Here is a 23747-nt window from a genome sequence, read left to right on the forward strand (position 1 = left end):
AGGTACGTGCAGAAGAGGAGCAAAAGATATAGGCAGGGCTCCTGTGTGATTTTCCGACAGGGCTGGGCGAGAGTCACTCGCTCCGCCGTAGCGTAGACAACGTGAGTGGAACCACAGGGAATCACGTCAGTTGACTACTGTAGAGGCTGCGGCAATCACCTGACGTGCTTCCCTGTGGCTCCACCCATGGCGTTGATGCCATAGGGGAGCACACGTCAGAGGTCACTTCCTCCTAGTTGACTCGGCAGTACTGTAGCTAGGTGAGCTACCAAAATTAAGACCGCGAGCTACCAGTAGCTCGCAAAGTTTTATGCAGAAATGTAATATTTAACAAACATAGTAATTCTAAAACACTGTTATTTAGAAAAAGTTATTTTTAATCTTCGAGAGCAAATATTACAGTCCACTCTTCACTTTTCTTTTAAAATCAAAACCACTGTAAAATAATCCAATCTATTTTAAAAAATCAATAATAATTACATAATTTTTTTTAAATAGCTTTTTGAATACGAGGAAGCTAGAGAGATACTAGATTTATATATGTGGTCAACATTTTTCATCTGCAGATCATGGGTCATCTTCTTTGCCACTTAAAAAAACAAACAAAAGGACAAAGGAAGTGATTCTCTATAAAGGCATATTAAAGTATTTACATAATTCTACAAAAAAATTACTATTTCCACAAAATATCCAGCAGAGGGGGCAGTTTCTGATACATTATTTAGACTGCCTTGGCTGAATAAATTAATGTTGTAAACTTAACTTCCTTTCATAAAATTATAAGAACTCTGTAAAAACATTGCTAAAATCTATTTCAAGGCATGTACAAGATAACAATTAAAAAAAATATATCAGTCATTGGGTCAAGCTGTTGTTTTCTGGATTAATCAGCACTACCATAAACGGCGCAAAAGGCCCCACATCAAGGTTGCAAGCCCAACAGTTACCGCCACGGTGGCAATTCGGATTGGAAGATAACCTAATGATGAATCCAGTCGAGCATGGAGTTGCATAACCTGCCGCCGTGTGCTCTCTCGGTCTCCAGAATTATCAATGACATGATCAGCAAGTGGTAGTTTGCTATCAATTGGGAGCTGTGCAGCCAAGCGTTTTAGGACCTCCTCCCGGGAAAGACCACTTCTCCGAATCAACCTTTCGACTTGAGTTTGAGGGTCACTACAAAAGAGTACACAGGAATATTTTGAAATAATTTCAAAGATGTGTAAAGTTTTGGTAGGAAAAATGCAATACAAACTAAAGCTAGTGCCCAAACTAGTTGACAAGAGTTTAAGCAAATAGAATTTGCTACAAGGAATAATTAGTTCTGATCCTTTAGACATTTTCAGTCACACACTGCTAATGAGCTATGGAACTTCAGATAACTGTTATCATATCCTTAGCCACCATTAAGAAACTCAGAGGAGGTAATTTATGAACAGTGAAAAATGTATAGTGGCTGTTTTGGGTATGGGTGTACCCACTTGTCTGCTGTGCGCATACACAGATGCACACTGGCATTCTGGGTTCCAAAGTACATTTGTGCAAATGATTTCTAAATCGGTTTATGGGCCTGCAGGCAATAGCAGGAATGCGCATGGCCGCAAAAGAAATAAGGTCACTTAAAAGTCTGGTCTATTATCACTTTAGTTCCAGCTATTGATAAATTATAGCTTTTCCTGTTTTCTCAGAATATACCGTTCATTGGAGCCTGATTTAGATCTTAAAGGTCAATTCAAAATAAAACATAACATTTTATGAAAGGTAAACTTAAATGTAAAATATTACTTAACCTTGTTCGGGCAACCCACCCAGAGTCGGACTGGCCCACAGGGGTACAGGGGAAATCCTTCTCATGTCAGGTTTCAGACAAAGCAATTGAATACTTTGTTACTCTATTACAGAGTCAGTTAGGTAGAGCAGAAATATGGATGAACAGACCATGCAGTGTAGTATCCATGTGGTCTGCAGGCTATGTTCTCTATAATGGTTAGCCAAGTCTCTTTGGTGACTGGCCACTCCCATCTGGAGGCTGGCCACACCCTGCCTGCCCCTAGTGGGCCCTTCATACCCCAATCCGACACTGAACCCACCTGAATGGGGTCTCCTGACATCTATCTTTTCTCCTGCTGGCAAAGTGTTGCCATTGTACTACCTGCTGCCTGTGTGATTAAACCTCGTCTCAGCAGGTGGTAGGGTCCACAGCAGAATTCCCCCCATTTCAGCATGGCACCATTTTTTTCACACATGCCGATAAGAGCAATTCAATATCAGATAGTGACATCTGTGAATGTGCTAAATCAGGTGGATCGCTGGGACATATTTTGCATGTACAGCCATGGCCAAAAGTTTTGAGAATGACACAAGTATTGGTTTCCACAAAGTTTTCTGCTTCAAATGTTTTTAGACCTTTTTGTCAGATGTTACTATGGTATGCTGAAGTAAAATTACAAGCATTTCATAAGTGTCAAAGGCTTTTATTGACAATTACATTAAGTTTATGCAGAGAGTCAATATTTGCAGTGTTGACCCTTCTTTTCAAGGCCTCTGCAATTCGCCCTGGCATGCTGTTAATCTACTTCTTGGCCACATACTGACTGATGACCGCCAATTCTTGCCTAATCAATGCTTGGAGTTTGTCAGAATTTGTGGGTTTTTGTGTGTCCACCCGCCTCTTGAGGTTTGACCACAAGTTCTCAATGGGATTAAGGTCTGGGGAGATTCCTGGCCATGGACTCAAAATGTCGATGTTTTGGTCCCCAGAGCCACTTAGTTATCACGTTTGCCTTAATGCAAGGTGCTCCATCATGCTGGAAAAGGCATTGTTCGTCACCAAACTGTTCTTGGATGGTTGGGAGAAGTTGCTCTTGGAGGATGTTATGGTACCATTCATTATTCATGGCTGTGTTCTTAGGCAAAATTGCCTGTAATGCATCCTGAGTCCATTCATGTGTGGGGTTGCTTCTCAGCCAAGAGAGTGGGATCACTCACAAATTTGAATCGGATAATCTGCGATCACATCGGCCGGCTGAGTGACCCATGTTAATCACTGGACCTGAACTGCACATGCATTAGGCCCAGTCCACTCTTTAGTAACAGATAGTTAAGGGTGCCCCTACTGTGTGGCATAATGTGCTATAAGGGGCACTACTGTGTGGTATAATGTGAAAAAGTGGTATTACTATGTGGCATAAAGTGAATAAGGAATGCTACTGTGTGGAATAATGTGAATAAGGGGCACCACTGTATGGCATAATGTGAATTAGAGGAACTGCTGTGTGGTATAATGTGAATAAAGGGCTCTACTGTGTGGCATAACGTGTATAAGGGGCTTTACTGTGTGGCGTAATGTGCCTAACAGGTTCTACTGTGTAGCGTAACGTGAATAAGGGGTACTACTGTGTGGTGTAATGTGAATAAGGGGTACTACTGTGAGGCGTAACATGAATAAGAGGTAAATATGAAACACTATAAATTTGCACCCTCCTACAAATATGTCCTTTTGACATGTCTCTTTACAGTTTGCAGGGTGGTGCCGAACACTTTAGCACCGGTCCCGGGTTTATGTATTAAACAGTGAAAAGCCCTATATATCAAGGGGTTACCGCCAGCGATAGCACTGTTAGCCCCACCAGAGGTACAATTCACTGAGTCTCGCCAGCATTAGCTTCCGTACGGGAAGTATATTTAACAAGGATCGCGGCGGTACAAATAACGCCAGCTCAGGAGTATTCTTGATATATATATATATATATATATATATATAACGTTCCTAGAGTTGGTGTTATTCTTTTTCTACAAGACCCGTGAGTGCCGCAGCATTGCTATATATATTATATATACAGTCAGGTCCATAAATATTGGGACATTGACAGAATTTTCATATTTTGTCCTCTATTCACCACCACAATGGCTTTGAAATGAAACAAACAAGATGTTATTTAACTGCAGACTTTCAGATTTCATTTGAGGGTAATTACATCCAAATCACGTGAACGGTCTAGGAATTACGACGGTTTCAATATGTGCCTCCCACTTTTTAAGGGGCCAAAAGTAATGGGACAAGCTAAACAATCCTAAATCTAACTTTCACTTTTTAATACTTTGTTGCAAATCCTTTGCAGGCAATTACAGCCTGAAGTCTGGAACACATAGACATCACCAGACGCTGGGTTTCATCCCTGGTGATGCTCTGCCAGGCCTCTACTGGAAATGTCTTCAGTTCCTGCTTGTCCTTGGGGCATTTTCCCTTCAGTTTTGTCTTCATCAAGTGAAATGCATGCTCAATCGGATTCAGGTCAGTGGATTGACTTGGCCATTGCATAACATTCCACTTTTTAGCCTTAAAAAACTCTTTGGTTGCTTTTGCAGTATGCTTCGGGTCATTGTCCATCTGCACTGTGAAGCGCTGTCCAATGAGTTCTGAAGCATTTGACTGAATAGAAGCATATAATATTGCCCGAAACACTTCAGAATTCATTCTGCTGCTTTTGTCAGCAGTCACATCATCAATAAATACAAGGGAACCAGTTCCATTGGCAGCCATACATGCCCACGCCATGACACTACCACCACCATGCTTCACTGATGAGGTGGTATGTTTTGGATCATGAGCAGTTCCTTTCCTTCTCTTCTCTTCCCATCACTCTGGTACAAGTTGATCTTTGTCTCATCTGTCAATAGGATGTTGTTCCAGAACTGTAATGGCTTTTTTAGATGTTGTTTGGCAAACTCTAATCTGGTCTTCCTGTTTTTGTGGCTCACCAATGGTTTACATCTTGTGGTGAACCCTCTATATTCACTCTTGTGAAGTCTTCTCTTGATTGTTGACTTTGACACATATACATCTACCTCCTGGAGAGTGTTCTTGATTTGGCCAACTGTTGTGAAGGGGTTTTTCTTCACCAGGGAAATAATTATTTTGTCATCCACCACAGTTGTTTTCCGTGGTCTTCCGGGTCTTTTGGTGTTGCTGAGCTCTCCGGTGCATTCTTTCTTTTTAAGAATGTTCCAAATAGTTGATTTGGCAATACCTAATGTTTTTGCTATCTCTCTGATGGGTTTGTTTTGATTTTTCAGCCTAATGATGGCTTGCTTCACTGATAGTGACAGCTCTTTGGATCTCATAGTGAGAGTTGACAGCAACTGATTCCAAATGCAAATGTCACACCTAGAATCAACTCCAGACCTTTTACCTGCTTAATTGATAATGAAATAACGAGAGAATAGCCCACACCTGTCCATGAAATAGCTTTTGAGTTGATAGTCCCATTACTTTTGGCCCCTTAAAAAGTGGGAGGCACATATTGAAACTGTTGTAATTCCTACACCATTCACCCGATTTGGATTTAATTACCCTCAAATTTAATCTGAAAATCTGCAGTTAAAGCACATCTTGTTTGTTTCATTTCAAAACCATTGGTGTAGTGAATAGAGGCCAAAATCTGAAAATTCTGTCAATGTCCCAATATTTATGGACCTGACTGTATATATATATATATATATATAATATATGTATATATATATATATATATATATATATATATATATATATATATATATACATACATACATACACACACACACACACATACATATATACAATAGACCCTTTATCAGCAGAGCACATGTAATGCCCATTGTAAAGTAATGTGCATAGACAAGACCCCTCACTCAGTAGATACTGTATAGACATGACCCTCCCCCCTCCCACTGTAGATAGTGCATAGACATGATCACCCCATCCCACAGTATATGCTGAATAGACATGATCTCCTCTTCCCTAGGAGATACCTGCATATACCAGGGAGTTATGTCTATGCAGTATGTCTTGTCTGCACTGCTATCTGCAAATTATAATCAACACAGCCTAATATGTAGTCATATATTTGGTGCTCTGAAATACCAACCATGGTGCAAAGTCTTGTATGCAGAGACTTACCTGTGCAAGAATCTTTTATGCAGAGCACATATACTGTGCATAGTATGTATATCTGGTTTGCACTAGGACTGCTGGATAGCATATTACCATACAGCACAGCTGTATTGGTTGTGTTCACAGTTCTACAGCCAGGCCTCAAAGCAAGTATGATAATGTACACTGTGGGGAGCAGGGCTCTCACTCCTATTGTTGCAGGTTTGAGTCTACATTGATCACTTCATAAATTCCATGCATGAAATGAAGTTTAATGAACATGCACATATATATTGAAAGTATCAAAAATAAACAATAAACACAGAATACAACTATAAAAAACAACTAATTTTTAATGTTCCAAATGCCATAGAGATAACACCCAGCCAGCACAAATATCTGCAGTGTGTAACCCAATTATCTGATCCTAAACCCAGACTATAGCTAAAGCACAGCTGAAAAGGGGAGGTGGAGGAGGGGAACAGAAAGAGGGAATAGTGAAGATAAGAAAAAGGCCAAGAACCAAAAAAGGACTGTCAGCATGTGTCTCAGTAAAGTGTAAATGTACACACTGGACTTGATTTATAAAGGGCACTGGAAGCTCACAGCAGAAGAAATTTGTTTTGTACCGGTGTGCTCAGATGGTCTGCTTAGGACACTTCATGGTACATGCCTTCACTGCACTTTCTGGAGAAACATCAAATGTGCAACATCTGAGCTTCACTAGATCAGAGGTGGTGCGAAATTCAAGTGTACTACCCTCCAAACAGTAAGGAAAGCACCTCTACCCAAATACCACCATTCGGCTCCATAGAACTATATAAATTTGGTGAACATCTAGGCCCACCTGTGCCTATCAAGCCGCAAAGCATCACTGCCCTGCACCTCAACTATTCTGTGCATCATAAACTGCCGTCACTTTCGCACTGCAAAAAAATATCTAAATGTAGAAATATGTCAAAGGGGGATATGTTTAATATCCTGGCACACGGGATTCCAGCGGTCAAAATGACGGCGCCAGAATCTCGACACCGGTCACAATCCCGGCGCCGGCATCCCGACCTCCAGAATTCCGAAGGTAAGTAGCGGGGCTAGGGGGAGGGTTAAGCTTATGGTGCGGGCAGGGGGAAGTTAGATTTAGGGACAAGGGGGGGGGTTAGGTTCAGGCACCGGGGGGGGATGGTTAGGGTACCGACCGACAACATTAAACTAACTAAATTGTATACAACTACATCACAAATCAGAATTCAGTGGGACTCAGTAGGAAGTACAGTTGATGTAACATGAAGAAACAAAAAGGTATAATATATATATATATATATATGTAACACACACACACACACACACTAGCTTCACCCAGGTAGACCTTAGATATTTACTGTTTGAATCATCCCTTTTTAACTTAACTTATATGCTTAGTTCATTTTATGCCACTGGGGTAAAGGAGCGTGGTAGTGTCCATGTAAATAAATGTAGTTTTTGAAACTTTTTTTTTTTTAATTTAATATGCATGAATTGAAGGTGAGTATTAAGACGTATGTAAACTTTTTTTTTTTGTCTACTTAAGGAGGTCTTTGTAACCCACATTGGTCGTTCTCATCTCAGGTGCTAGGATCACCAGGCTACTGTTTGAGTTCACTCTGGAGCAGGCACGTAGAACTGCCCATGTGAGAAGCAGTCCTCCCTCAAGTCAATCCTTGCCACCTTCAAAGACTGTGTCTGACTTGTTAATGGTCATTGTAAAGTAGACCTTGAAAAGGAACTGCAGCCTCTTGAACTTGAAGGGGTACTCTGATGAGCGATTAGTTAAGTGCCATACATGAGATAGGAGAGGGACCGGAAGAGGCAAGCTCCGTCTCCAGTGATGGGGACAATGATGTGAGGTACCATCTCCCCATTAACATTCAAAATTTCAAATACAAATTGCAAATCAAGTGAAGTACACGGGGAAGCCTAGAGAGACAAAAGGGTTTCAAACTGACTGTGAGGAATATAGCGATATGGCACATAGCGCAAATTATAGTTTTAATGTCATAACAGATTGGTAATTAAAAGCCATAGAATAACTTGTTTTCTGAATGTGAGGGCAGGAGAGCTGACTGCATTTTTAGGTCATGTATTCTGAGTCCTTGAGGCAGGGAAGATGGAAACTAACCCTTTGACATGCAAATAGCACCTAGCTCTGTATGTTCCTGAAAGGGGCTATTTCACATTTGGAGCCACAGCTTAATTTTAAGAATTGTTAAATGTCATAGGACTCACATGATAATTATTCTTTGAAGTGTACAAGTCAGGAAACCTTTTGGTTAAAGTATTGCCCAGGTAATGTATTTAACAGGGACAGGCTAAGTTCCCTGTTAATGAAATTAGGAAATACAACACAGATTTGTCTATCTTAGAGCCTATCTGTGTTTCCTTTCAATTATGATAACGTTGTCACCAGGGCATGTGTACTGCTCAGCCTTTGTGTCTGCATCTATAGACAGTCAGCACCATAGGGGGTAAAACAAATAGAAACCAGGCTGATGAGATATGGCAGATCAATGATCAGTCATATTTGGATGGTTTGTGTGACAAAAATGATGTATCGGTGATAGCTGGAAGCTTGGAAAATTATATACATATAACTGGACTCCATATCCAGGTTGTGTGCAATTCCCAGATCACTGAGACATACAGATTTAAAGATACGAGATATCTCAGGAATGCTTTATGATAACCACATCATATTTACACTTGTATAACAGATAAAATATGGACAACTATGATGAATACCCCATATTGTAGGTAGTCCATCCACAGAGGAAAATATTAGGCTTATTCTGTTATAAGTTTAAAGGGATTTAAACTTAGCTGGGAGGTTCCTGACCTCCAATTATCTAATCCGCCAATCAGAGCGGACTGATGACATCACCTGAGGTGTGATACTCTTCTAATAATAGGGATTGAAGCCCTGTGTTCTGTGTTAAACTGGGGGATCAATTTGTCGCATTGAAGTTTAACCTGCAGTCTCGGCATTTCTTACCATTCCTCCTGGGCGGAACGCTACGTGTTTCTAATGCAGCGTCTTTTCCGTAAGTCTACCTCTACCATTTTTTTTTTATATTGCTGTATGTACCTTTGTAACCATTCTTTTCTCTGTAACATTCTTTTTTAAGCATTGTACTACCTTTTGTGTAAATAAAGTATTCTTTATTAGTTTATTTCATATATGCTCCGAAACCTCGTCTTTGAAGAGATTGTTAGTGACGCTACACATATTGTTAAGTACGGGAAGCAGAGGGTTGGTCACAGCGAACTGTGTGGTCGTCTGGGACACCTAGTCTGCGCAATTGTGGAGAGGTTAAGCAACAGATTAACTGCGAGGGGATCTTGTTGCTGAGCCTGTGCAATTATTGGGATTTAGAGGACCGGTGGCCTCTTTAACTTGTTCCATCGGTGGTGGCAGTTTCATAAGTAAGGTATTTGTATCACGGCGCTCTGTCTATAGCAGAGGTGCACACCCCCACGTCAGGGATACTGGGTACGGGTCCCTGACACTGACAGTTTCAGATTGTAATGAAATCTGGTATATTGCCTTGGGTGTGAGGAGAACGTCAAAATCTTAGACTGATACGTACTCTGGTTTTGAGGCTATATGCCTTTAAAACTGCAATTTTTAACTACATTTTTTTTTTAAATTGCATTTGCAGCTCACCTAATTGAGCTAGAAAGTTGGTCAAGGTCTCATTTTAAAACGCTTTATAGACTTTTAATATGATATACAACACAGCAGTATGTTTCAATAATAATGAAAAAAGAAACATTTTCAAAATCAAAATTTAAATTTTCTTCACAAACCAAGTTTTTTAAAATGTGGAAAAAAAATTCATATTGTTAAGAAATCACCAAAGATTTATTTTGGGATCATGATGGGAACATCTGCTACAAGAGGTTTCACTTTCAACTGTTTGTTAAAATAATGTAAATTAAAAACTATCTAGGCCTGTTCATTACTTTTGATTTATCTCCTTAATCAATCCCTTTGCTGTATATTATGTACAATGACACTATGTTAATACTAAAATATTTCAAACTTTTGTGATCATTTTATGTCTTTCACATATTTTAAGAAAGCTTACTACAGATCATTATCATTTGTTGCTGCTGCTCTGGATTGATGTAAGATAATCAGATTCTTACTACACAATAACTTTTTGACTAGGCAAAGGAAAACATTACAGGAATGCACTTTACTTTCTCAACACAAGAAGAACATATTGAGACTGCAATATTTCTGGAGAAATAATCTGCCTTGGATTTCTGGATTATCCAAGGCAGAGGATTTGAATAACAAACTGTGCTTAAATAACCTCTGGTTTGTGGATTTTCCAGAATGGGCAGAGGGAACAGCCACAGGCTTTTTAATCACGGTCTGCTTTCCCAGTTTGAAGCAAAAGCCCACTTATCTGTTTTTTTTATTTAAAGGGCTCAATATATTACCACTGCAATCCAGCACTGTCTCTCAGTTACTAATAGCCCAATTGTTCAACTACACCTAGACAAAAGATCAACTCAAATAAGAAAATGCTAATATCTCCATCTACCAAAACTTCCCCATGGAATTCTAGAAGAAAATATGCTAATGCCCTCAATATGCTCCTAGATTATTCAACTGCATATTATTATTATTATTATTATTATTATTATTAATTTATATGGCCCCACAAGTGTTCCGCAGCACCTTAAAAGGTACATAAACAAATAGGTTAACCAGTGACTTACAGTACAATACAATACAGAATGAGGACAAGGATAACATACATTGCTACATTAGGGCCCATAACACCCATATAAGCAACAGAGCAAAGCAAAATAGGTGCCCTAGTGGGGAGTAAGAAGTAGATGAAAGTAAAGTAAAGTAAGGAGAAGCACGAGAGGGCTAGAGGGCCCTGATCGTTAGAGCTTACATTCTCTAGGGGGAGGGGCAGACAAACAGGTGTAATGCAGATGGGGTAGACAGGGAGGAAGAAGCATGTAGAACAACAAGTTAAGATGAGAGCTGGAAGGCTTTGATGAAGTAGTGGATCTTGAGAGCCCGTTTGAAGGATTGTAGAGAGGTGGAGAGTCTGATGGGAATAGGGAGAGTTCCAAAGGTGGGCGGGCAGCGCGGGCAAAATCTTGGAGGCGGGAGTGGGAGGACGCAATCTGCATGGAGAGGCAGCGTGCATTTGTTGAACGAAGAGTGCGGATAGGATAGTGAAAGGAGATGAGGTCAGAGATGCCAATAGGAGAGGAATGGGTGAGAGCTTTGTAAGTGAGTGTGAGAACCTTGAATTGGGTTCTGAAAGGGAAGGAGAGCCAGTGAAGGGCTTGTAGGAAAGGGGAGGCAGAGATAGAGAGCGTTTGGAGAGGAAGATGAGGCGAGCAGCAGCACCTCCTCCTATCTGGCCTTCCCGAGGGAGTTGGGAAGGCCAGATAGGAGGAGGTTACATTAGTCCAATCTGGACATGACCAATGAGTATATGAGAGTTTTAATGGCATCCTGGGTGAGAAAGGGTCTAATCTTGGAAATATTTTTAAGATGGAAACGACAGGACTGCAAGAGATTCTGGATATTTGGTTTGAAGGGGAGGAATCCAAGATAACTCCAAGACAGCGCACTGTGGGGCTAGAGGAGATAGTTGTGCCATCAATTGATAAAGAAATGGTGGGAAGTGCGGTTATGTTGGAGTGTGGGAAAATGATCAGCTCAGTCTTAGACATATTAAGTTTAAGATATCGGTGGGACATCCAGGAGGAGGTAGCAGAGACAGTTGGAGATACGAGTGAGGAGAGAGGGGGAAAGGTCCGGGGAGGAAATGTAGATCTGAGTATGATCAGCATAGAGATAATGGAGGTCAAAAGAGCTGATGAGTTTACCTAGTGAGGACATATAGAGTGAGAGTAGGAGAGGTCCAAGAACAGAACCTTGGGGAACACCTACTGTAAGAGGCTGCGGAGGGGAAAAGGACTCAGAGGATTGGTCAGTGAGGTAGGAGGATAGCCAGGAGAGGGCAGTGTCATGTAGACCAAGGGAGTGAAGGATTTGCAGCAGGAGAGGGTGGTCCACAGTGTGGAAAGCAGCAGAGAGGTCAAGGAGAATGAGCAGAGATTAGTGGCGCATGGATCTAGCAGCAAGGTGTAATTGCTGACTTTTATGAGGGCAGTTTCAGTGGAGTGGAAAAAACGGAAGCCAAATTGAAATGGGTCAAGGAGGGAGTAGGAGGAAAGAAAGGTGGTTGTAAACAACACGCTCAAGGAGCTTGGAGGCAAAAGGGAGGAGAGAGATGGGACGGTAGTTGGAGAGAGTGTTAGGATCAAGGGAAGGTTTTTTAAGAATGGGGGAGACAAGGGCATGTTTGAATGCAGAAGGGACAGTGCCTGATGAGAGGGAGAGATTAAGGAGGTGGGTAAGATGGGAGCAGGCAGAAGGAGAGAGGTAGCGGAGGAGACGTGAAGGGATAGGGTCAGGGGGGAGAGGACCGGATGAGGGCCATGATTTCCTCTCCAGATACAGGGGGGAGATGGATGTCAGAGTCGGTAAAATGGATGGGGAGGGGTGATCAGGGAAAGGAGGAGATGGAGAGCTGGGGGACTGGTGGGATATGATGTGCTGACGTACAGAATCAATTTTAGATGTAAAGTATGTAGCAAAACCAAGGGCAGAGATCAAGGAGGGGGTGGGCGGAGGAGGGAGTTGAAGGTGGTGAAGAGACGCTGGGGATTTGAGGACTGGGAGGAGATGAGGTTCTTGAAATCTGACTGTTTAGAGAGGGGAAGGGCAGCAATGTAAGATGAGAGCATAAATTTGAAATGGAGTAAATCTGCCTTAGAGCGTGATCTTCTCCACTGTCGCTCGGCGGTTCGTGAACACTTTTACAGGTATCTGGTGCTTTTGGAGTGCTAGGGTTGAGGTGTAGATCTGCGAGGGTGAGCAAGTGATCGCCGGAGCAACAGAGTCCAGAGCAGAAGGGAGGCATTGTATAGGGAAGTGGCTTGATTAGGGCAGGGGAGAGGATAGTGGAGAGAAGTGAGTCAAGCTGGGAAGAAAAAGAAACTGTGTAAATAGCCTCAATGTTATGCTTAGGTCCATTCCGTGTCAGATCAACACACTTTTTGTTAAAATGTTACCTCACCAACTTAGATTTTGTTAAAAAATTTGGTATATGGAGAGTATATATGTAGTCTAAGAAAAATAAAACATTTTTAAATATCTCATGCCGTTTCCAAAATATGGCTATGTAAAGTTTTTCAAAAATCTGTCAAAAACGCACAAGCAGCATATTTAAAATGGCCATAGCAGCTCTCCTAATTAAGCTAGAGAGGTGGGGATGGTGTCAAATTCAAACTGAACTTTTTGATCTTGAGCATCTCAAAAAGTGCGTCGACAAAAAAGTTTAAAAAAAATTCTGGAAATAGTCTATACTATTGTTAATTGTTTTTCAAAATTTTTGTATTTTTCTTAGAATACATATATACTCTCCATATACCAAATTGTAACAAAATCTGAGCTGGTGAGGTAAAATCAGTGTGTTGATTTGACACGTAATGACCCCTTAGTGATGGTGGCCTTAAGAGGGGAAGGAGAGAGGGATAGGATAAAAGAGAGAAGGTGATGGTCAGAGAGGGGGGAATGGGGAATTGGAGTAATCAGAAATATCACAACGCTGAGTGAAGAGAAGATCAAGCAAATGCCAACTCACATGGGAGGATGAGGCGGTCCACTGGGAGAGACCAAATGAAGATGTGAGGGTAAGGAGTTTGGAGGCAGAGCATTATGTGGGGATATCAATTGGAATATTTAAGTCACCTACGAAAAAAGAGGGAAGGTCAGAGGAGAGAAAGTGAGGGAGCCAGGAAGCAAAGTTGTCAGAGAATTTGGAAGGAGGGCCAGGGGGACGGTAAATGACAGCTAATCTCAGGTGTACTGGTTAGAAGAGACGTATGGCATGAACCTCAACTGTAGAGAAACTAAGGGATGGTTCAGAGGGTAGGAGTTACTAGGAGTAACCTGGGCATAAACAAGTAAAAGTACAGTGGAGGAAAATGTGTCTGCACAATTATCAAAGTTTATAATTGAGCGGAGGAAAAGTGGAGATTTAATGGGGAAGAAATGAAATATTGAAATAAACTGTATTAAAAAACAGATGACAGGTTAGGCAAAGAACTAATGTAGGAAGACATTATTTCTAAGATAAACTGAAATTGGCACGGAATACAGTATGTTTTGAGGTGTTTGTGAAACCAGAGAGCCAGCCCAAATATTAGCAAGTAAAGGGTTAAGTTCTTATAGTGAGCAAACAGTGGCCCTCATTCAGACCCACTCGCGAGCGGCTGTCCGCTCGCAAGTGGGTCGATGGTCCCCACTGCGCATGCGCACGACGGAGGGAGCTCAGTCGTGCGCATGCGCGAGACCCGACGAGTGAAGGACTTTCCTTCGCTCGGAGTGTCTCATCAAAGGGGGCGTGCTGTCGATGGTGACTGACAGCACGCCCACCAAAGGGGGCGTGCCTGCCAGATGGAGGCGTTCCCAAGGGAACGCCTACCATCTGAAGCCGGCCCCACTGACATCACTAGTGATGTCAGTGGGAGTGATTTTGGCTCTGATAGAGCCAAAATCACTCCTGGCCTTGCGGTTGAAAAACCCAACCGCAGGCTTTTACTCGCAGTTCCGATGGTCGCGATGGTCTTGACCATCGCGACCATCATTTTGCACGCTCGTATATGCTGTGGGTGGTGACCCACAGCTATACGAGCGTCCAGGAGGACGCTCCATATTAATGGAGGTGGGCCCTGATTCAGAGCGAGCGCTCTGGTCAGGGCCAGATTCCAGTGATGAATGTCCAAGTTATGCAGACAGCAGTTGCTTGTGGTGAAGAGATTGTGAACTTAATTTCTTGATTAGACCTTGTCCAAATGTTCTGGTTTTAGAATGGTTTGAAGTCAGAGTGTTCTTCTGTCTAACTTCGGTATAACGCCGAATTTGGTTAGAAATGTAAAGTGCAATTTTAAAATAATGCACTTATCAATGTTATGCACCAGCAGCCTAAGGTTTGCAGCCTAAAGTGTAACTTATATAGTGATTGCAGGCATGTGTATGCAATGATTACAATCAATCCCCAATACCCTCCCACTAATATGGCTAGCAATAAATTTCCTAACACAAACAAGGAATACCACAAAGCTAATAAGAACTAGGTCTAGTTATCTATACACTGTGCAAATAGTTCAGAGTGAGATATTCTGCATCAATTATTGATTTTAGAATACCTGTACTGCTTAACTATGTATAGAAGTGGATAGGAAAAAGAAGAGTTACGGTAAAACGAACCCTTGTTAACTCTCTTTCTTCGTAGTCCATAGGGTCCACAGGAAGACAATGGGGTGTAGGTGATACTGGGAAGACCAGACACAAAAAGCAAAACTTTTTCTGTCCCCGGCCACAGCCTGAAGGCAACTCAGTTTTGTTAACAAGCCCAAGGCAGGAGCAGAATAGGAGAGAAGGAAGACTGGTACACTGAAGAATCACACTCTCACACAGAGAAAGAAACAAGTGACCAAGAGTAGAAAACCCATAGAAGCCAGGTGCGTCAAGGCGGGTGCCCTGTGCACCCTATGGACTTCGAAGAGAGAGATTTAACAAGGGTAAGTTTTACCATAACTCTCTCTTTCTTCTTCAGGGTCCATAGGGCTCCACAGGGAGACAATGGGGATGTCCCAAAGAAGTTGTTCAAGGGCGGGGTACGCTCCTGAGCTAAGAGGAGAACCCGGCGTCCAAAAAAAGCATCCTGAGAGGCAAATGTATCAAAGGCATAGAACCAAAGAAAGGTGTGGACATAAGATCACATGGCCACCTTGCATAGCTGTTTGGCGGACTCACCATGGCGGGCTGCCAACAAGGAACCCACAGAGCGAGTAGAATGAGCAGATAATGTAGCCGGCACAGGAAGGACAGCCTACAGGTAAGCTTGTGAATAAGTCATGCAAAGTCATCTGACAAGAGTGGATTCCAAAATAAGGTATGGCCAGCTAACAAAGAGGGAATCAGTTTTCCGGATGTAACCAGTATGGTCCATGTAGATCTTCAGAGCATGGACCACATCCAAGGAGGCCTCACCTGCCGAGAGGTCTAGTGATTGAAAGGCAGGTACTACAATTTCCTCATTAAAGGTGGAAACGAGAGACCACCTTGGGAAGTAAGCCAGGGCGCGTTAGAAGAACAGTCCTGTCCTGATGAAAGAACAGAAATGGGGAGAGACAGTAGAACGTGCCTAAATCCTATACCCTACGGGCAGACGCTATAGCCAGAAGAAAAAGAGTCTTCGCAGTGAGCCATTTTACTACTGAATCCATGGGTTCAAATGGAGGTTCCTCAAGTGTGTGGAGAACCACTGACAAATCCCATGGAGTCACAGAAGAGAGAACACCCTGCAGAAAGTTATGAACATCCAGCAGAGGGGCAATTCTGCACTGGAACCAGATGGACAGAGCAAAGACGTGCACTTTCAGAGAGACCAGGCGGAGTCTGAGAGCCAATCCAGCTTGAAGAAAGGCAAGTATGCTAGGAATCCTAGATGGCTCGGAGTTTCAAGACGTTGATTGGCAACATCGCCTCGACTGGAGTCCAGCGTCCTTGGAAGGAATGCTGGCCAGTCCACGGAGGATTGCGTTCGTGGTGAGAAGTGCCTAGTTCGGGATCCAAAAGGGGCGACCCTTGTTTAAGTGGGACATCTGTAGCCACCATGATAGGGACAGGCGAACCTCCGGAGAGAGGCCCATCGTCTGGGATCTGAGCAGATCCTGGAGAGGATCAGGTGTTATAAGGGCCTGGAGTGGAACTGAGCGAACTCCACCATATCGAAGGTGGACACCATGGATCCCAAGGTCTACATTGCAGAGTGAATTGGCGACTGTGGAGTAACTTGCGCACTTGGTGCAGAATTTTGTCTGCTGTCAGGAAGATTCTCTGAGCCTGAGAGTCCAGGAAGGCGCCCAGATGCACTATTCTTTGAGAAGGGGTCAGGGAAGACTTTTTTCCAATTGATCAGCCAGCCATGCGTTTGTAGAAAGGCAATGGTTACCTGTAGATGGCGGTGAAGAATCTCTGGAGAGCTTGCTAAGAGCAAGAGATCGTCCAAGTATGGGAGCAGTCTGTTCCCCTGACAATGAAAATAGGCCACCATAACTGCCATGATCTTGGTAAAGAACCGTGGAACTGTAGAAAGTACAAAAGGCAGTGCTTGAAATTGGTAATGTTGCTGTAGGACAGGAAACCGGAAATATCGCTGATGAGAGGGCGCTATAGGTACATGTAGGTAAGCGTCCATGAATGTCCAGAGACACCATAAAGTCCCCAGGCTCCATAGCCAGGACAATAGAGTGTAGGGTTTCCATACGAGACCTGGGCACCCTGATCAACCTCAGGTCTCTGAACAAGTTTATGATAGGCCAATGAGACCCGTTGGGCTTCTGAATCAATAAAAGGGTAGAGTAATAACCCGTCCCTCGCTGTGATGACGGGACTGGAATTATTACCCCCAAGAGCAGCAAGGACTAAATGGCCTTCTGGAGAAGCAGGGCTTTGCTTGGGTCCGATGGAGGTCCTGTGCAAAATACCTGCTGGGGGGGCCGCCTCAGGAATGAGAGGGCGTACCTGTGGGAGACCACTTCTGGTACCCAGGCATCTGTTGTGGTCTGACGCCAGAACTGGGCGAACTGAAGAAGTCGGCCTCCCGCCCTGGGCTGCCCCCAGGGGGAGGCCCACCCAGTCAGGCTAAAGGACTGTCCTCAGATTTGGCAGGTGGGCGTCTAGTAACCCAGGCCTGTTTGGTCCTAGGCTTTTAGGCCTTTGTGGATGCCGCCTGCCATGGAAAGGACTGACCTTTAGCTTTTCCCTGGAGACGAAAAGTACCGAAACAATTACATCAAAGGCTTCATAGTAGATGCAGAGGGCAAGAACGCAGTCTTAGAAACTGCCAAGGTAGTGTCAATCTTGTCCATTTCTGGGCCAAACAGGATTTCCCCAGAGTAAAGCAGAGCCTCCAAAGTCTTTTTAGAGTCCGAGTCTGCCTTCCATGAGCGAAGCCAAATGATACAGCAGGCTACCATGGAAGTAGCAGATGCTTTGGAAGCTAGGAGGCCAGTATCCAAAGCCGCTTCTCCTAATTAGGAGGCTGCATTCCTAATGTGCGAGATGTAGGACAGCTGTTCCCGAGAAGCATCAGAGGGAAATGTGTCTTCTAGGGCCTCTGCCCAACTCTCAGTGGCTTTTCTCACCCAGGCCGTAGCCATGGCAGGATGAGAATAGCTCCTGTAAGAGTATATAGACTTCAGGGCAAGCTTCTATTCTTAGTCTCCTTTAAGGAGGTTGCGGTATGGATAGGTATAATTCTTAACCAGACGTGTAACGTGGGAATCTACTACAGGGGGAACTTCCTATTTAGTGCAATCAGTAGCTGGAAGAGGGTAAAAAGAAATCAAGCGTTTAGGCAACAAAGTTTTTATTTGGCGTATTCCATGCTTCACTTATTAGATCAGATAGCTGATCAGAGTGAGGAAACTCCGGCAAAACTACCTTCTGTCATTTAAAGAGTGGCTCTTTTGCCTTAGGAGCGGGTTCTATAGGTTCTATTTGAAGAATTGATTTTACAGCTCTCACTAGTGCAGGTATACTCCCGAGGGGGAGTGAGAGAGGTCTGAGGGCCTGATTCAGAGCCGGACGCTATTTGCGCTCGCTCGGTCAGAAAAAGGGGCCGGTTATTTAAATTGAACACTCGCTCTTTGCGGTCTGTTGACGCCTCTATGTCTGAGCGAGCGAATGAAACATGCGCTCGCTATTTTGTAAAGACGCCCCCTGGCCGCTCGCATCATACGTCATCTCACTATTTATTTGATTAATCGAGTACATCGAAAGGCATCTGAACTGCTCGCAGTGCTTGTGGTAGGGTTATCCTACCGCAATCACTGTGAACAGTTCAGGCTAAGAGACAACCAAGTGACGTGGTCGATGACGCTGCTTTGTTAATTATGCACACCCTTAAAATGCCCATTTTGACCGTTTGGCACGCCTGCGTTCGGATCTCCACTCCCCGTTCACAAGCACCTTCCCCTGTTACCACCCACAAATGCCTCATCCTGTCACTCAAATTAGCAGGCACTCGCTATTTGGCGAGCGCTCGATTTCCGACCGCAATGACTGGTAGCCGCATGCGCATTACGACCCATATGCATGCGCAGTTGTGCAAACATCGCTCGGAGCGAACGAGCGGCTCTGAATCAGGCCCTGAGTCTTCTGCCTCCCCAGACGATAACTCAGAATCTGATAGCTGGGTGGACTGGGAAGATAACACAGCACGCTTAGTAGTTTTACTAGGCAGGGGTCTCTCCTTTTGCAACATTTGTTGAAAGGCTATAGAGGTAGCTGCCAGACTCTACACGGAGTCTGAGAAAGTACATATATCCATGGAGGAGGCAAAGGAGGCACTGGATTTGCAGGAAGTACCTGTTGTGGCCATCCCATAGAGGGAGCTATCACAGGGACCGCTAGGTGGTACGCAATTTTTGCCAACACCTGTGAAAAAGAAGCCCAGGAGGGGTCCTGAGGAGAGGCTGCAGAGGAAGATGGGCCAGGTGCCATATAACAAGATGCACATAGACTATGAGATCCTCTGAAGCTAAACCTGCTAAAAACAGGACTTACAAGAAACCAGAGTGGAAGCAGTAGCCTTCTTGTTACTCTTGCCATTGCTAGACATAGCTGCAAGGATAGTATAGCACACAATCTGGCACAGTGCAGTGCGCAACACAGATATACAGTCTGTGACAGCCCTCACAAACACAGGTAGATGTGAGGTACAGTGAAGCCCCTATACCTCAGTATTCCAGGGTTGTAGTGAAAGAAAGGGAAAGGTATAAGCTGACAGTTGAGAAAAATAGAGTATATGGGAAGGTTTCTGGACTGCACACCCTGAATATATATAATGGGAGGTGCTACCTGATGAGACTAATTGTAGGCACAAAAACAGACAAATCTCAGGTGCACAACTCCAAGAGAAAAATAAACAGCAGCACTAGCATAAGTCACATACAATGTACAGCATACAATACAACTGCAGTAGGCACTAAATTCAACTACACAGACCGCAGTGGCTGGAAGGAACTAGCGCTGTATAACCTGGCTCCTAGGAGAGGTATACAGGGAGACTGGACTCAGCGTTCCCGGAAACCTGTGGCTGTTACAGAAAATGGCTGCCGTGAGTTTCTGAGGGTGAGGGAGGAGCAGTTCAGGGGCAGCAAGACCGCAGTGGAATGGCGCCCTGAGCTGGGGGAGGGGCCGCAGGGAGAGGACCATCTCCCCTATGCTGACATCAACCACTAGGTCCCTGGCCTCAGCTGTCCCGTGCCCGTATGTTATGCCCTTGTGGTCTAGTGGAGCCCGGGCAAACTGGTGTCTACATCAGCACCTCCGGTCTGTCTCCTGAGACTGGAGGTAAGACTGCGCGAGCGGGATCCGCCTTACCTGTCCCCTTGAGTCCAGGCTGTATTCTGGGGTCCAAGGAGCCCTGCTAGCTAGGTCCCCCTGGAGCCCCGCCGAGAGTGCTTAGCCGATGGCTGAATTTGCGGCGCCGCGGAGGGATGATGAAACAGCAGTGCAGATGTCCAGAGGACTGTCTAGCACTGCTTGCTCTGTTATAGTAAAATAAAAATAAAACATAAGCTTAAAAGCAGCACCACTGCCTAACGGTGATCCAGCTCCTGCCGAAACACCAACGAAACTGCATTGCCTTCAGGCTGTGGGCGGGCTATAGGAGGAAAGACCGAAGCATCCTGGAACAGAAAAAAAGCTTTGCTGTTGGTGTCCGGTCCTCCAAGTACCACCTACACCCCATTGTCTCCCTGTGGAGCCCTATGGACCCAGAAGAAGAAATGGTCTTTTCTTCACTTTTGGATGACAATAAATGGTTATTCTGTGAAAGCAACAGAAGAACATTGTGATCATGTGTCTACCTAGCTGCTGTGATTCAAATTAGAAACTGTTAGTTCAGAGCACATATTCACTTATTAACAGAGCCACAATTTACACCCAAACAAACCATTCTACAATGATGGCCCAACTACAATATATTTTATTAACAAATAAAATAAAAACAAAACTGCCTTCTTTTGCAGTAGCGAACACCTACCGGGCAGCTTTACGGTTACTGAGGGATATAGAGTTTACCTAGTATGCACCCCCATCCAAACCCTAAATCTGTGTGAACATTTTCAATTTGCCCCTTTTGCAGCGGAACATGGTGTTGCCAACGTCCAAAATGTTATTTTCATATGACTAACTGTACATAAGGAATGGGTATGAAATACCGGCGGCTGATTATCCTAACCCCAAGACTCCCGGGGTGGTGCCTAATCCCAAATCCCCCACGGAGGTGCCCAAATCTAACCCTCCCTTCCCGCACCCTAAACCTAACCCCCCCCCAGTGGCGCCTAACCCTATCCTCCCCCCCCTAACCGTCCCCTGGGGGTGCCTAACCCTAAGTCCCCCCGCGTGGCTAAGTGCTAAGACGCCCGGACTTACCTCAATCAGTCTGGTGTCCTTCTGCATTCCGGCGCCGGGATTAAGATAGACGCCAGTATTTGGTTGTCATATATAAACCAGCGGTATCTCGTCCGCCAGTCTATTAACTACATCCCGTACATAAAGCCCTAGATACTTACATGCAAATATCCTTAAGAAGTTTTGGTAATTGCATGGAGAAGGAATCCTTTCTGATAAGGGGGTAGAAGACACAGGGTGTGAAAAATTTCTCAGGTCCCAAGTTTGTGCTACCATCTATCCTTTTTATCCTGTGCCTAAATACTCACTAGCCCTATGTTTATAAACTACATGTGCATGCATTATCAGCAATAATTATGCAGCAAATTTCACATGCTCCAAGGTGTCCCATGTATACATTTATAATTTATTTGTTTACAACTTTAGCCTATGTGGCAGCATACTGTACCTTAAAATAATTTCCCTGGAATGTAAGGAGACGCAATGATAAGTGATAAGTTCAACAGAAGTCTAGCAGTTGCTTATCATAAAAATATTTTCCCCTGATGTAATATCGCTCCAAGTGCCCTTCCATGGGACATGTGGCTTTTCTAGCTACTATTGCCTCAATGGTATTAACAACACAAAAGAATATTTTTCAGCATAGTTATAAAAGCGAGCAAGCCAAGAGTTAACCTAGCTATGGAACAAAGTGTCCCAATGTTGGGAATCCAAGTTCACAAGGTATGGAGGCAAACCATTGTTGATCCTGTAGAAATTTGTGATCGATTTGCTGAACATTACATTGAATTATATTAAACCTACCACAAATAAGAACCCCCTTGATATTCAAATATATTTACATCTTTCTGCCTTGTCACAGGATGCAAATATACTCAGGGGACTAATATTTCTGCAGAAGGGGTACAATCTGTCTTTGACCCAAAGAAGAAGCTGTAGCTCAGAACAGTGCCCACCTTAAAATAATCCTTATTTCTGCATACAAATTATCTTAAGAGTGCAATCTAGCAATCTATCTGCTTCAGTCTTGTGCCTCTTATCCCCATTATGGTGCAACACCATCCTTCCTGAATTGGCTACTATACCTGCAAAGTGATGGAGGCGGTAAAAGGGATGGAAGCACTAGCTGATGTTTATCCTAATGGAATTATCGCACATAGATGAGAAAAAGAAACATGTTGCACAAAATGTTTTAACAATGTTTACAGTTGTGTTGTGCATTACAGACTCTATTACCACAACAGGAGATCAGTTTAGAATCCTCAGAACCAAGAAATATTTAAGAAGAAGTCAACATATACATTAGGCATCTAAAGTGGTGCTTGAAGTGTTTTTGTGAAGCCTTCAGAATGTTCTATATTTCTGCTGAAATTAGGCCTAAAACTACCTCAGATGTTTTTGTAACCTTTTACAGCCTGATGAGCATCAACAACTCTTTTTCTGAGGTGCTCAGAAATCTCCTTTGCTCATGGCATGAAACACTTCCACAGATGTGTTGTGAACATCAGACTTTGATAGATCCCTGTTCTTTTAAAAAGACAAAGGCCCTCATTCAGAACCGTACGCTCTGAGCAGAACGCATGCTCTGAATGAGGGCCGGCCTCCATGAAAATGGAGCGTCCTCCTGGACGCTCGTATAGCTGTGGGTGACCACCCACAGGCTATACGAGCGTGCATTTTGATGGCCGCGATGGTCGTGACCATCGCGACCATCGAAACTGCGAGCCGGAGCCTGCGGTTGAGGTTTTCAACCGCAAGCTCCGGAGTGATTTTGGCTCTATCAGAGCCAAAATCACTCCCACTGACATCACTAGTGATGTCAGTGGGCCGGCTTCTGACGGGAGGCGTTCCCGTGGGAACGCCCCCGTCAGGGAGGCACGCCCCCGGCACGCCTACCAAAGGGGGCGTGCTGTCAATCAACATCGACAGCACGCCCCCTTTGATCAGACACAACGAGCGAAGGACTTTCCTTCGCTCGTCGCGTCTGGCGCATGCGCACGACGGAGCTCCCTCCGTCATGCGCATGCTCAGTCCAGAACATCGACCCACTTGCGAGCGGTCAGCCGCTCGTGAGTGGGTCTGAATCAGGCCCAAAGTTGTCCACTCATCAATACCAGACTAATTTCACCTTCGAAATATCTGCTAAGCCTAAAGGTTCACAGTCTTTTGCCACTCACTCACAGTTGTGTGGTATTGGGTCATTTTCCTCAAAAAAATATGAGATATGGTAAGAACTTACCCTTGTTATCTCTATTTCTACGA

General features: G+C 43.9%; 1 protein-coding gene across 2 annotated transcripts in view; it reads right to left on the minus strand.

Annotated features, from left to right (window-relative positions):
- Positions 1 to 389: 389 nt before the first annotated feature.
- The window catches only part of DCAKD (dephospho-CoA kinase domain containing), a 47680-nt gene continuing 24322 nt past the window's right edge, over positions 390 to 23747 (minus strand). For both annotated transcript variants that reach the window (XM_088470745.1, XM_088470744.1), the window contains exon 5: positions 390 to 1176. In XM_088470745.1, the coding sequence (XP_088326871.1) occupies positions 894 to 1176 (283 nt within the window). In that variant the 3' untranslated portion in view covers positions 390 to 893. The remainder of the gene's footprint in view (positions 1177 to 23747) is intronic.

This window comes from Taudactylus pleione, unplaced genomic scaffold, assembly GCF_031769625.1.
Source record: "Taudactylus pleione unplaced genomic scaffold, aTauple2 ptg000102l, whole genome shotgun sequence".
Lineage (NCBI taxonomy): Eukaryota > Metazoa > Chordata > Amphibia > Anura > Myobatrachidae > Taudactylus > Taudactylus pleione.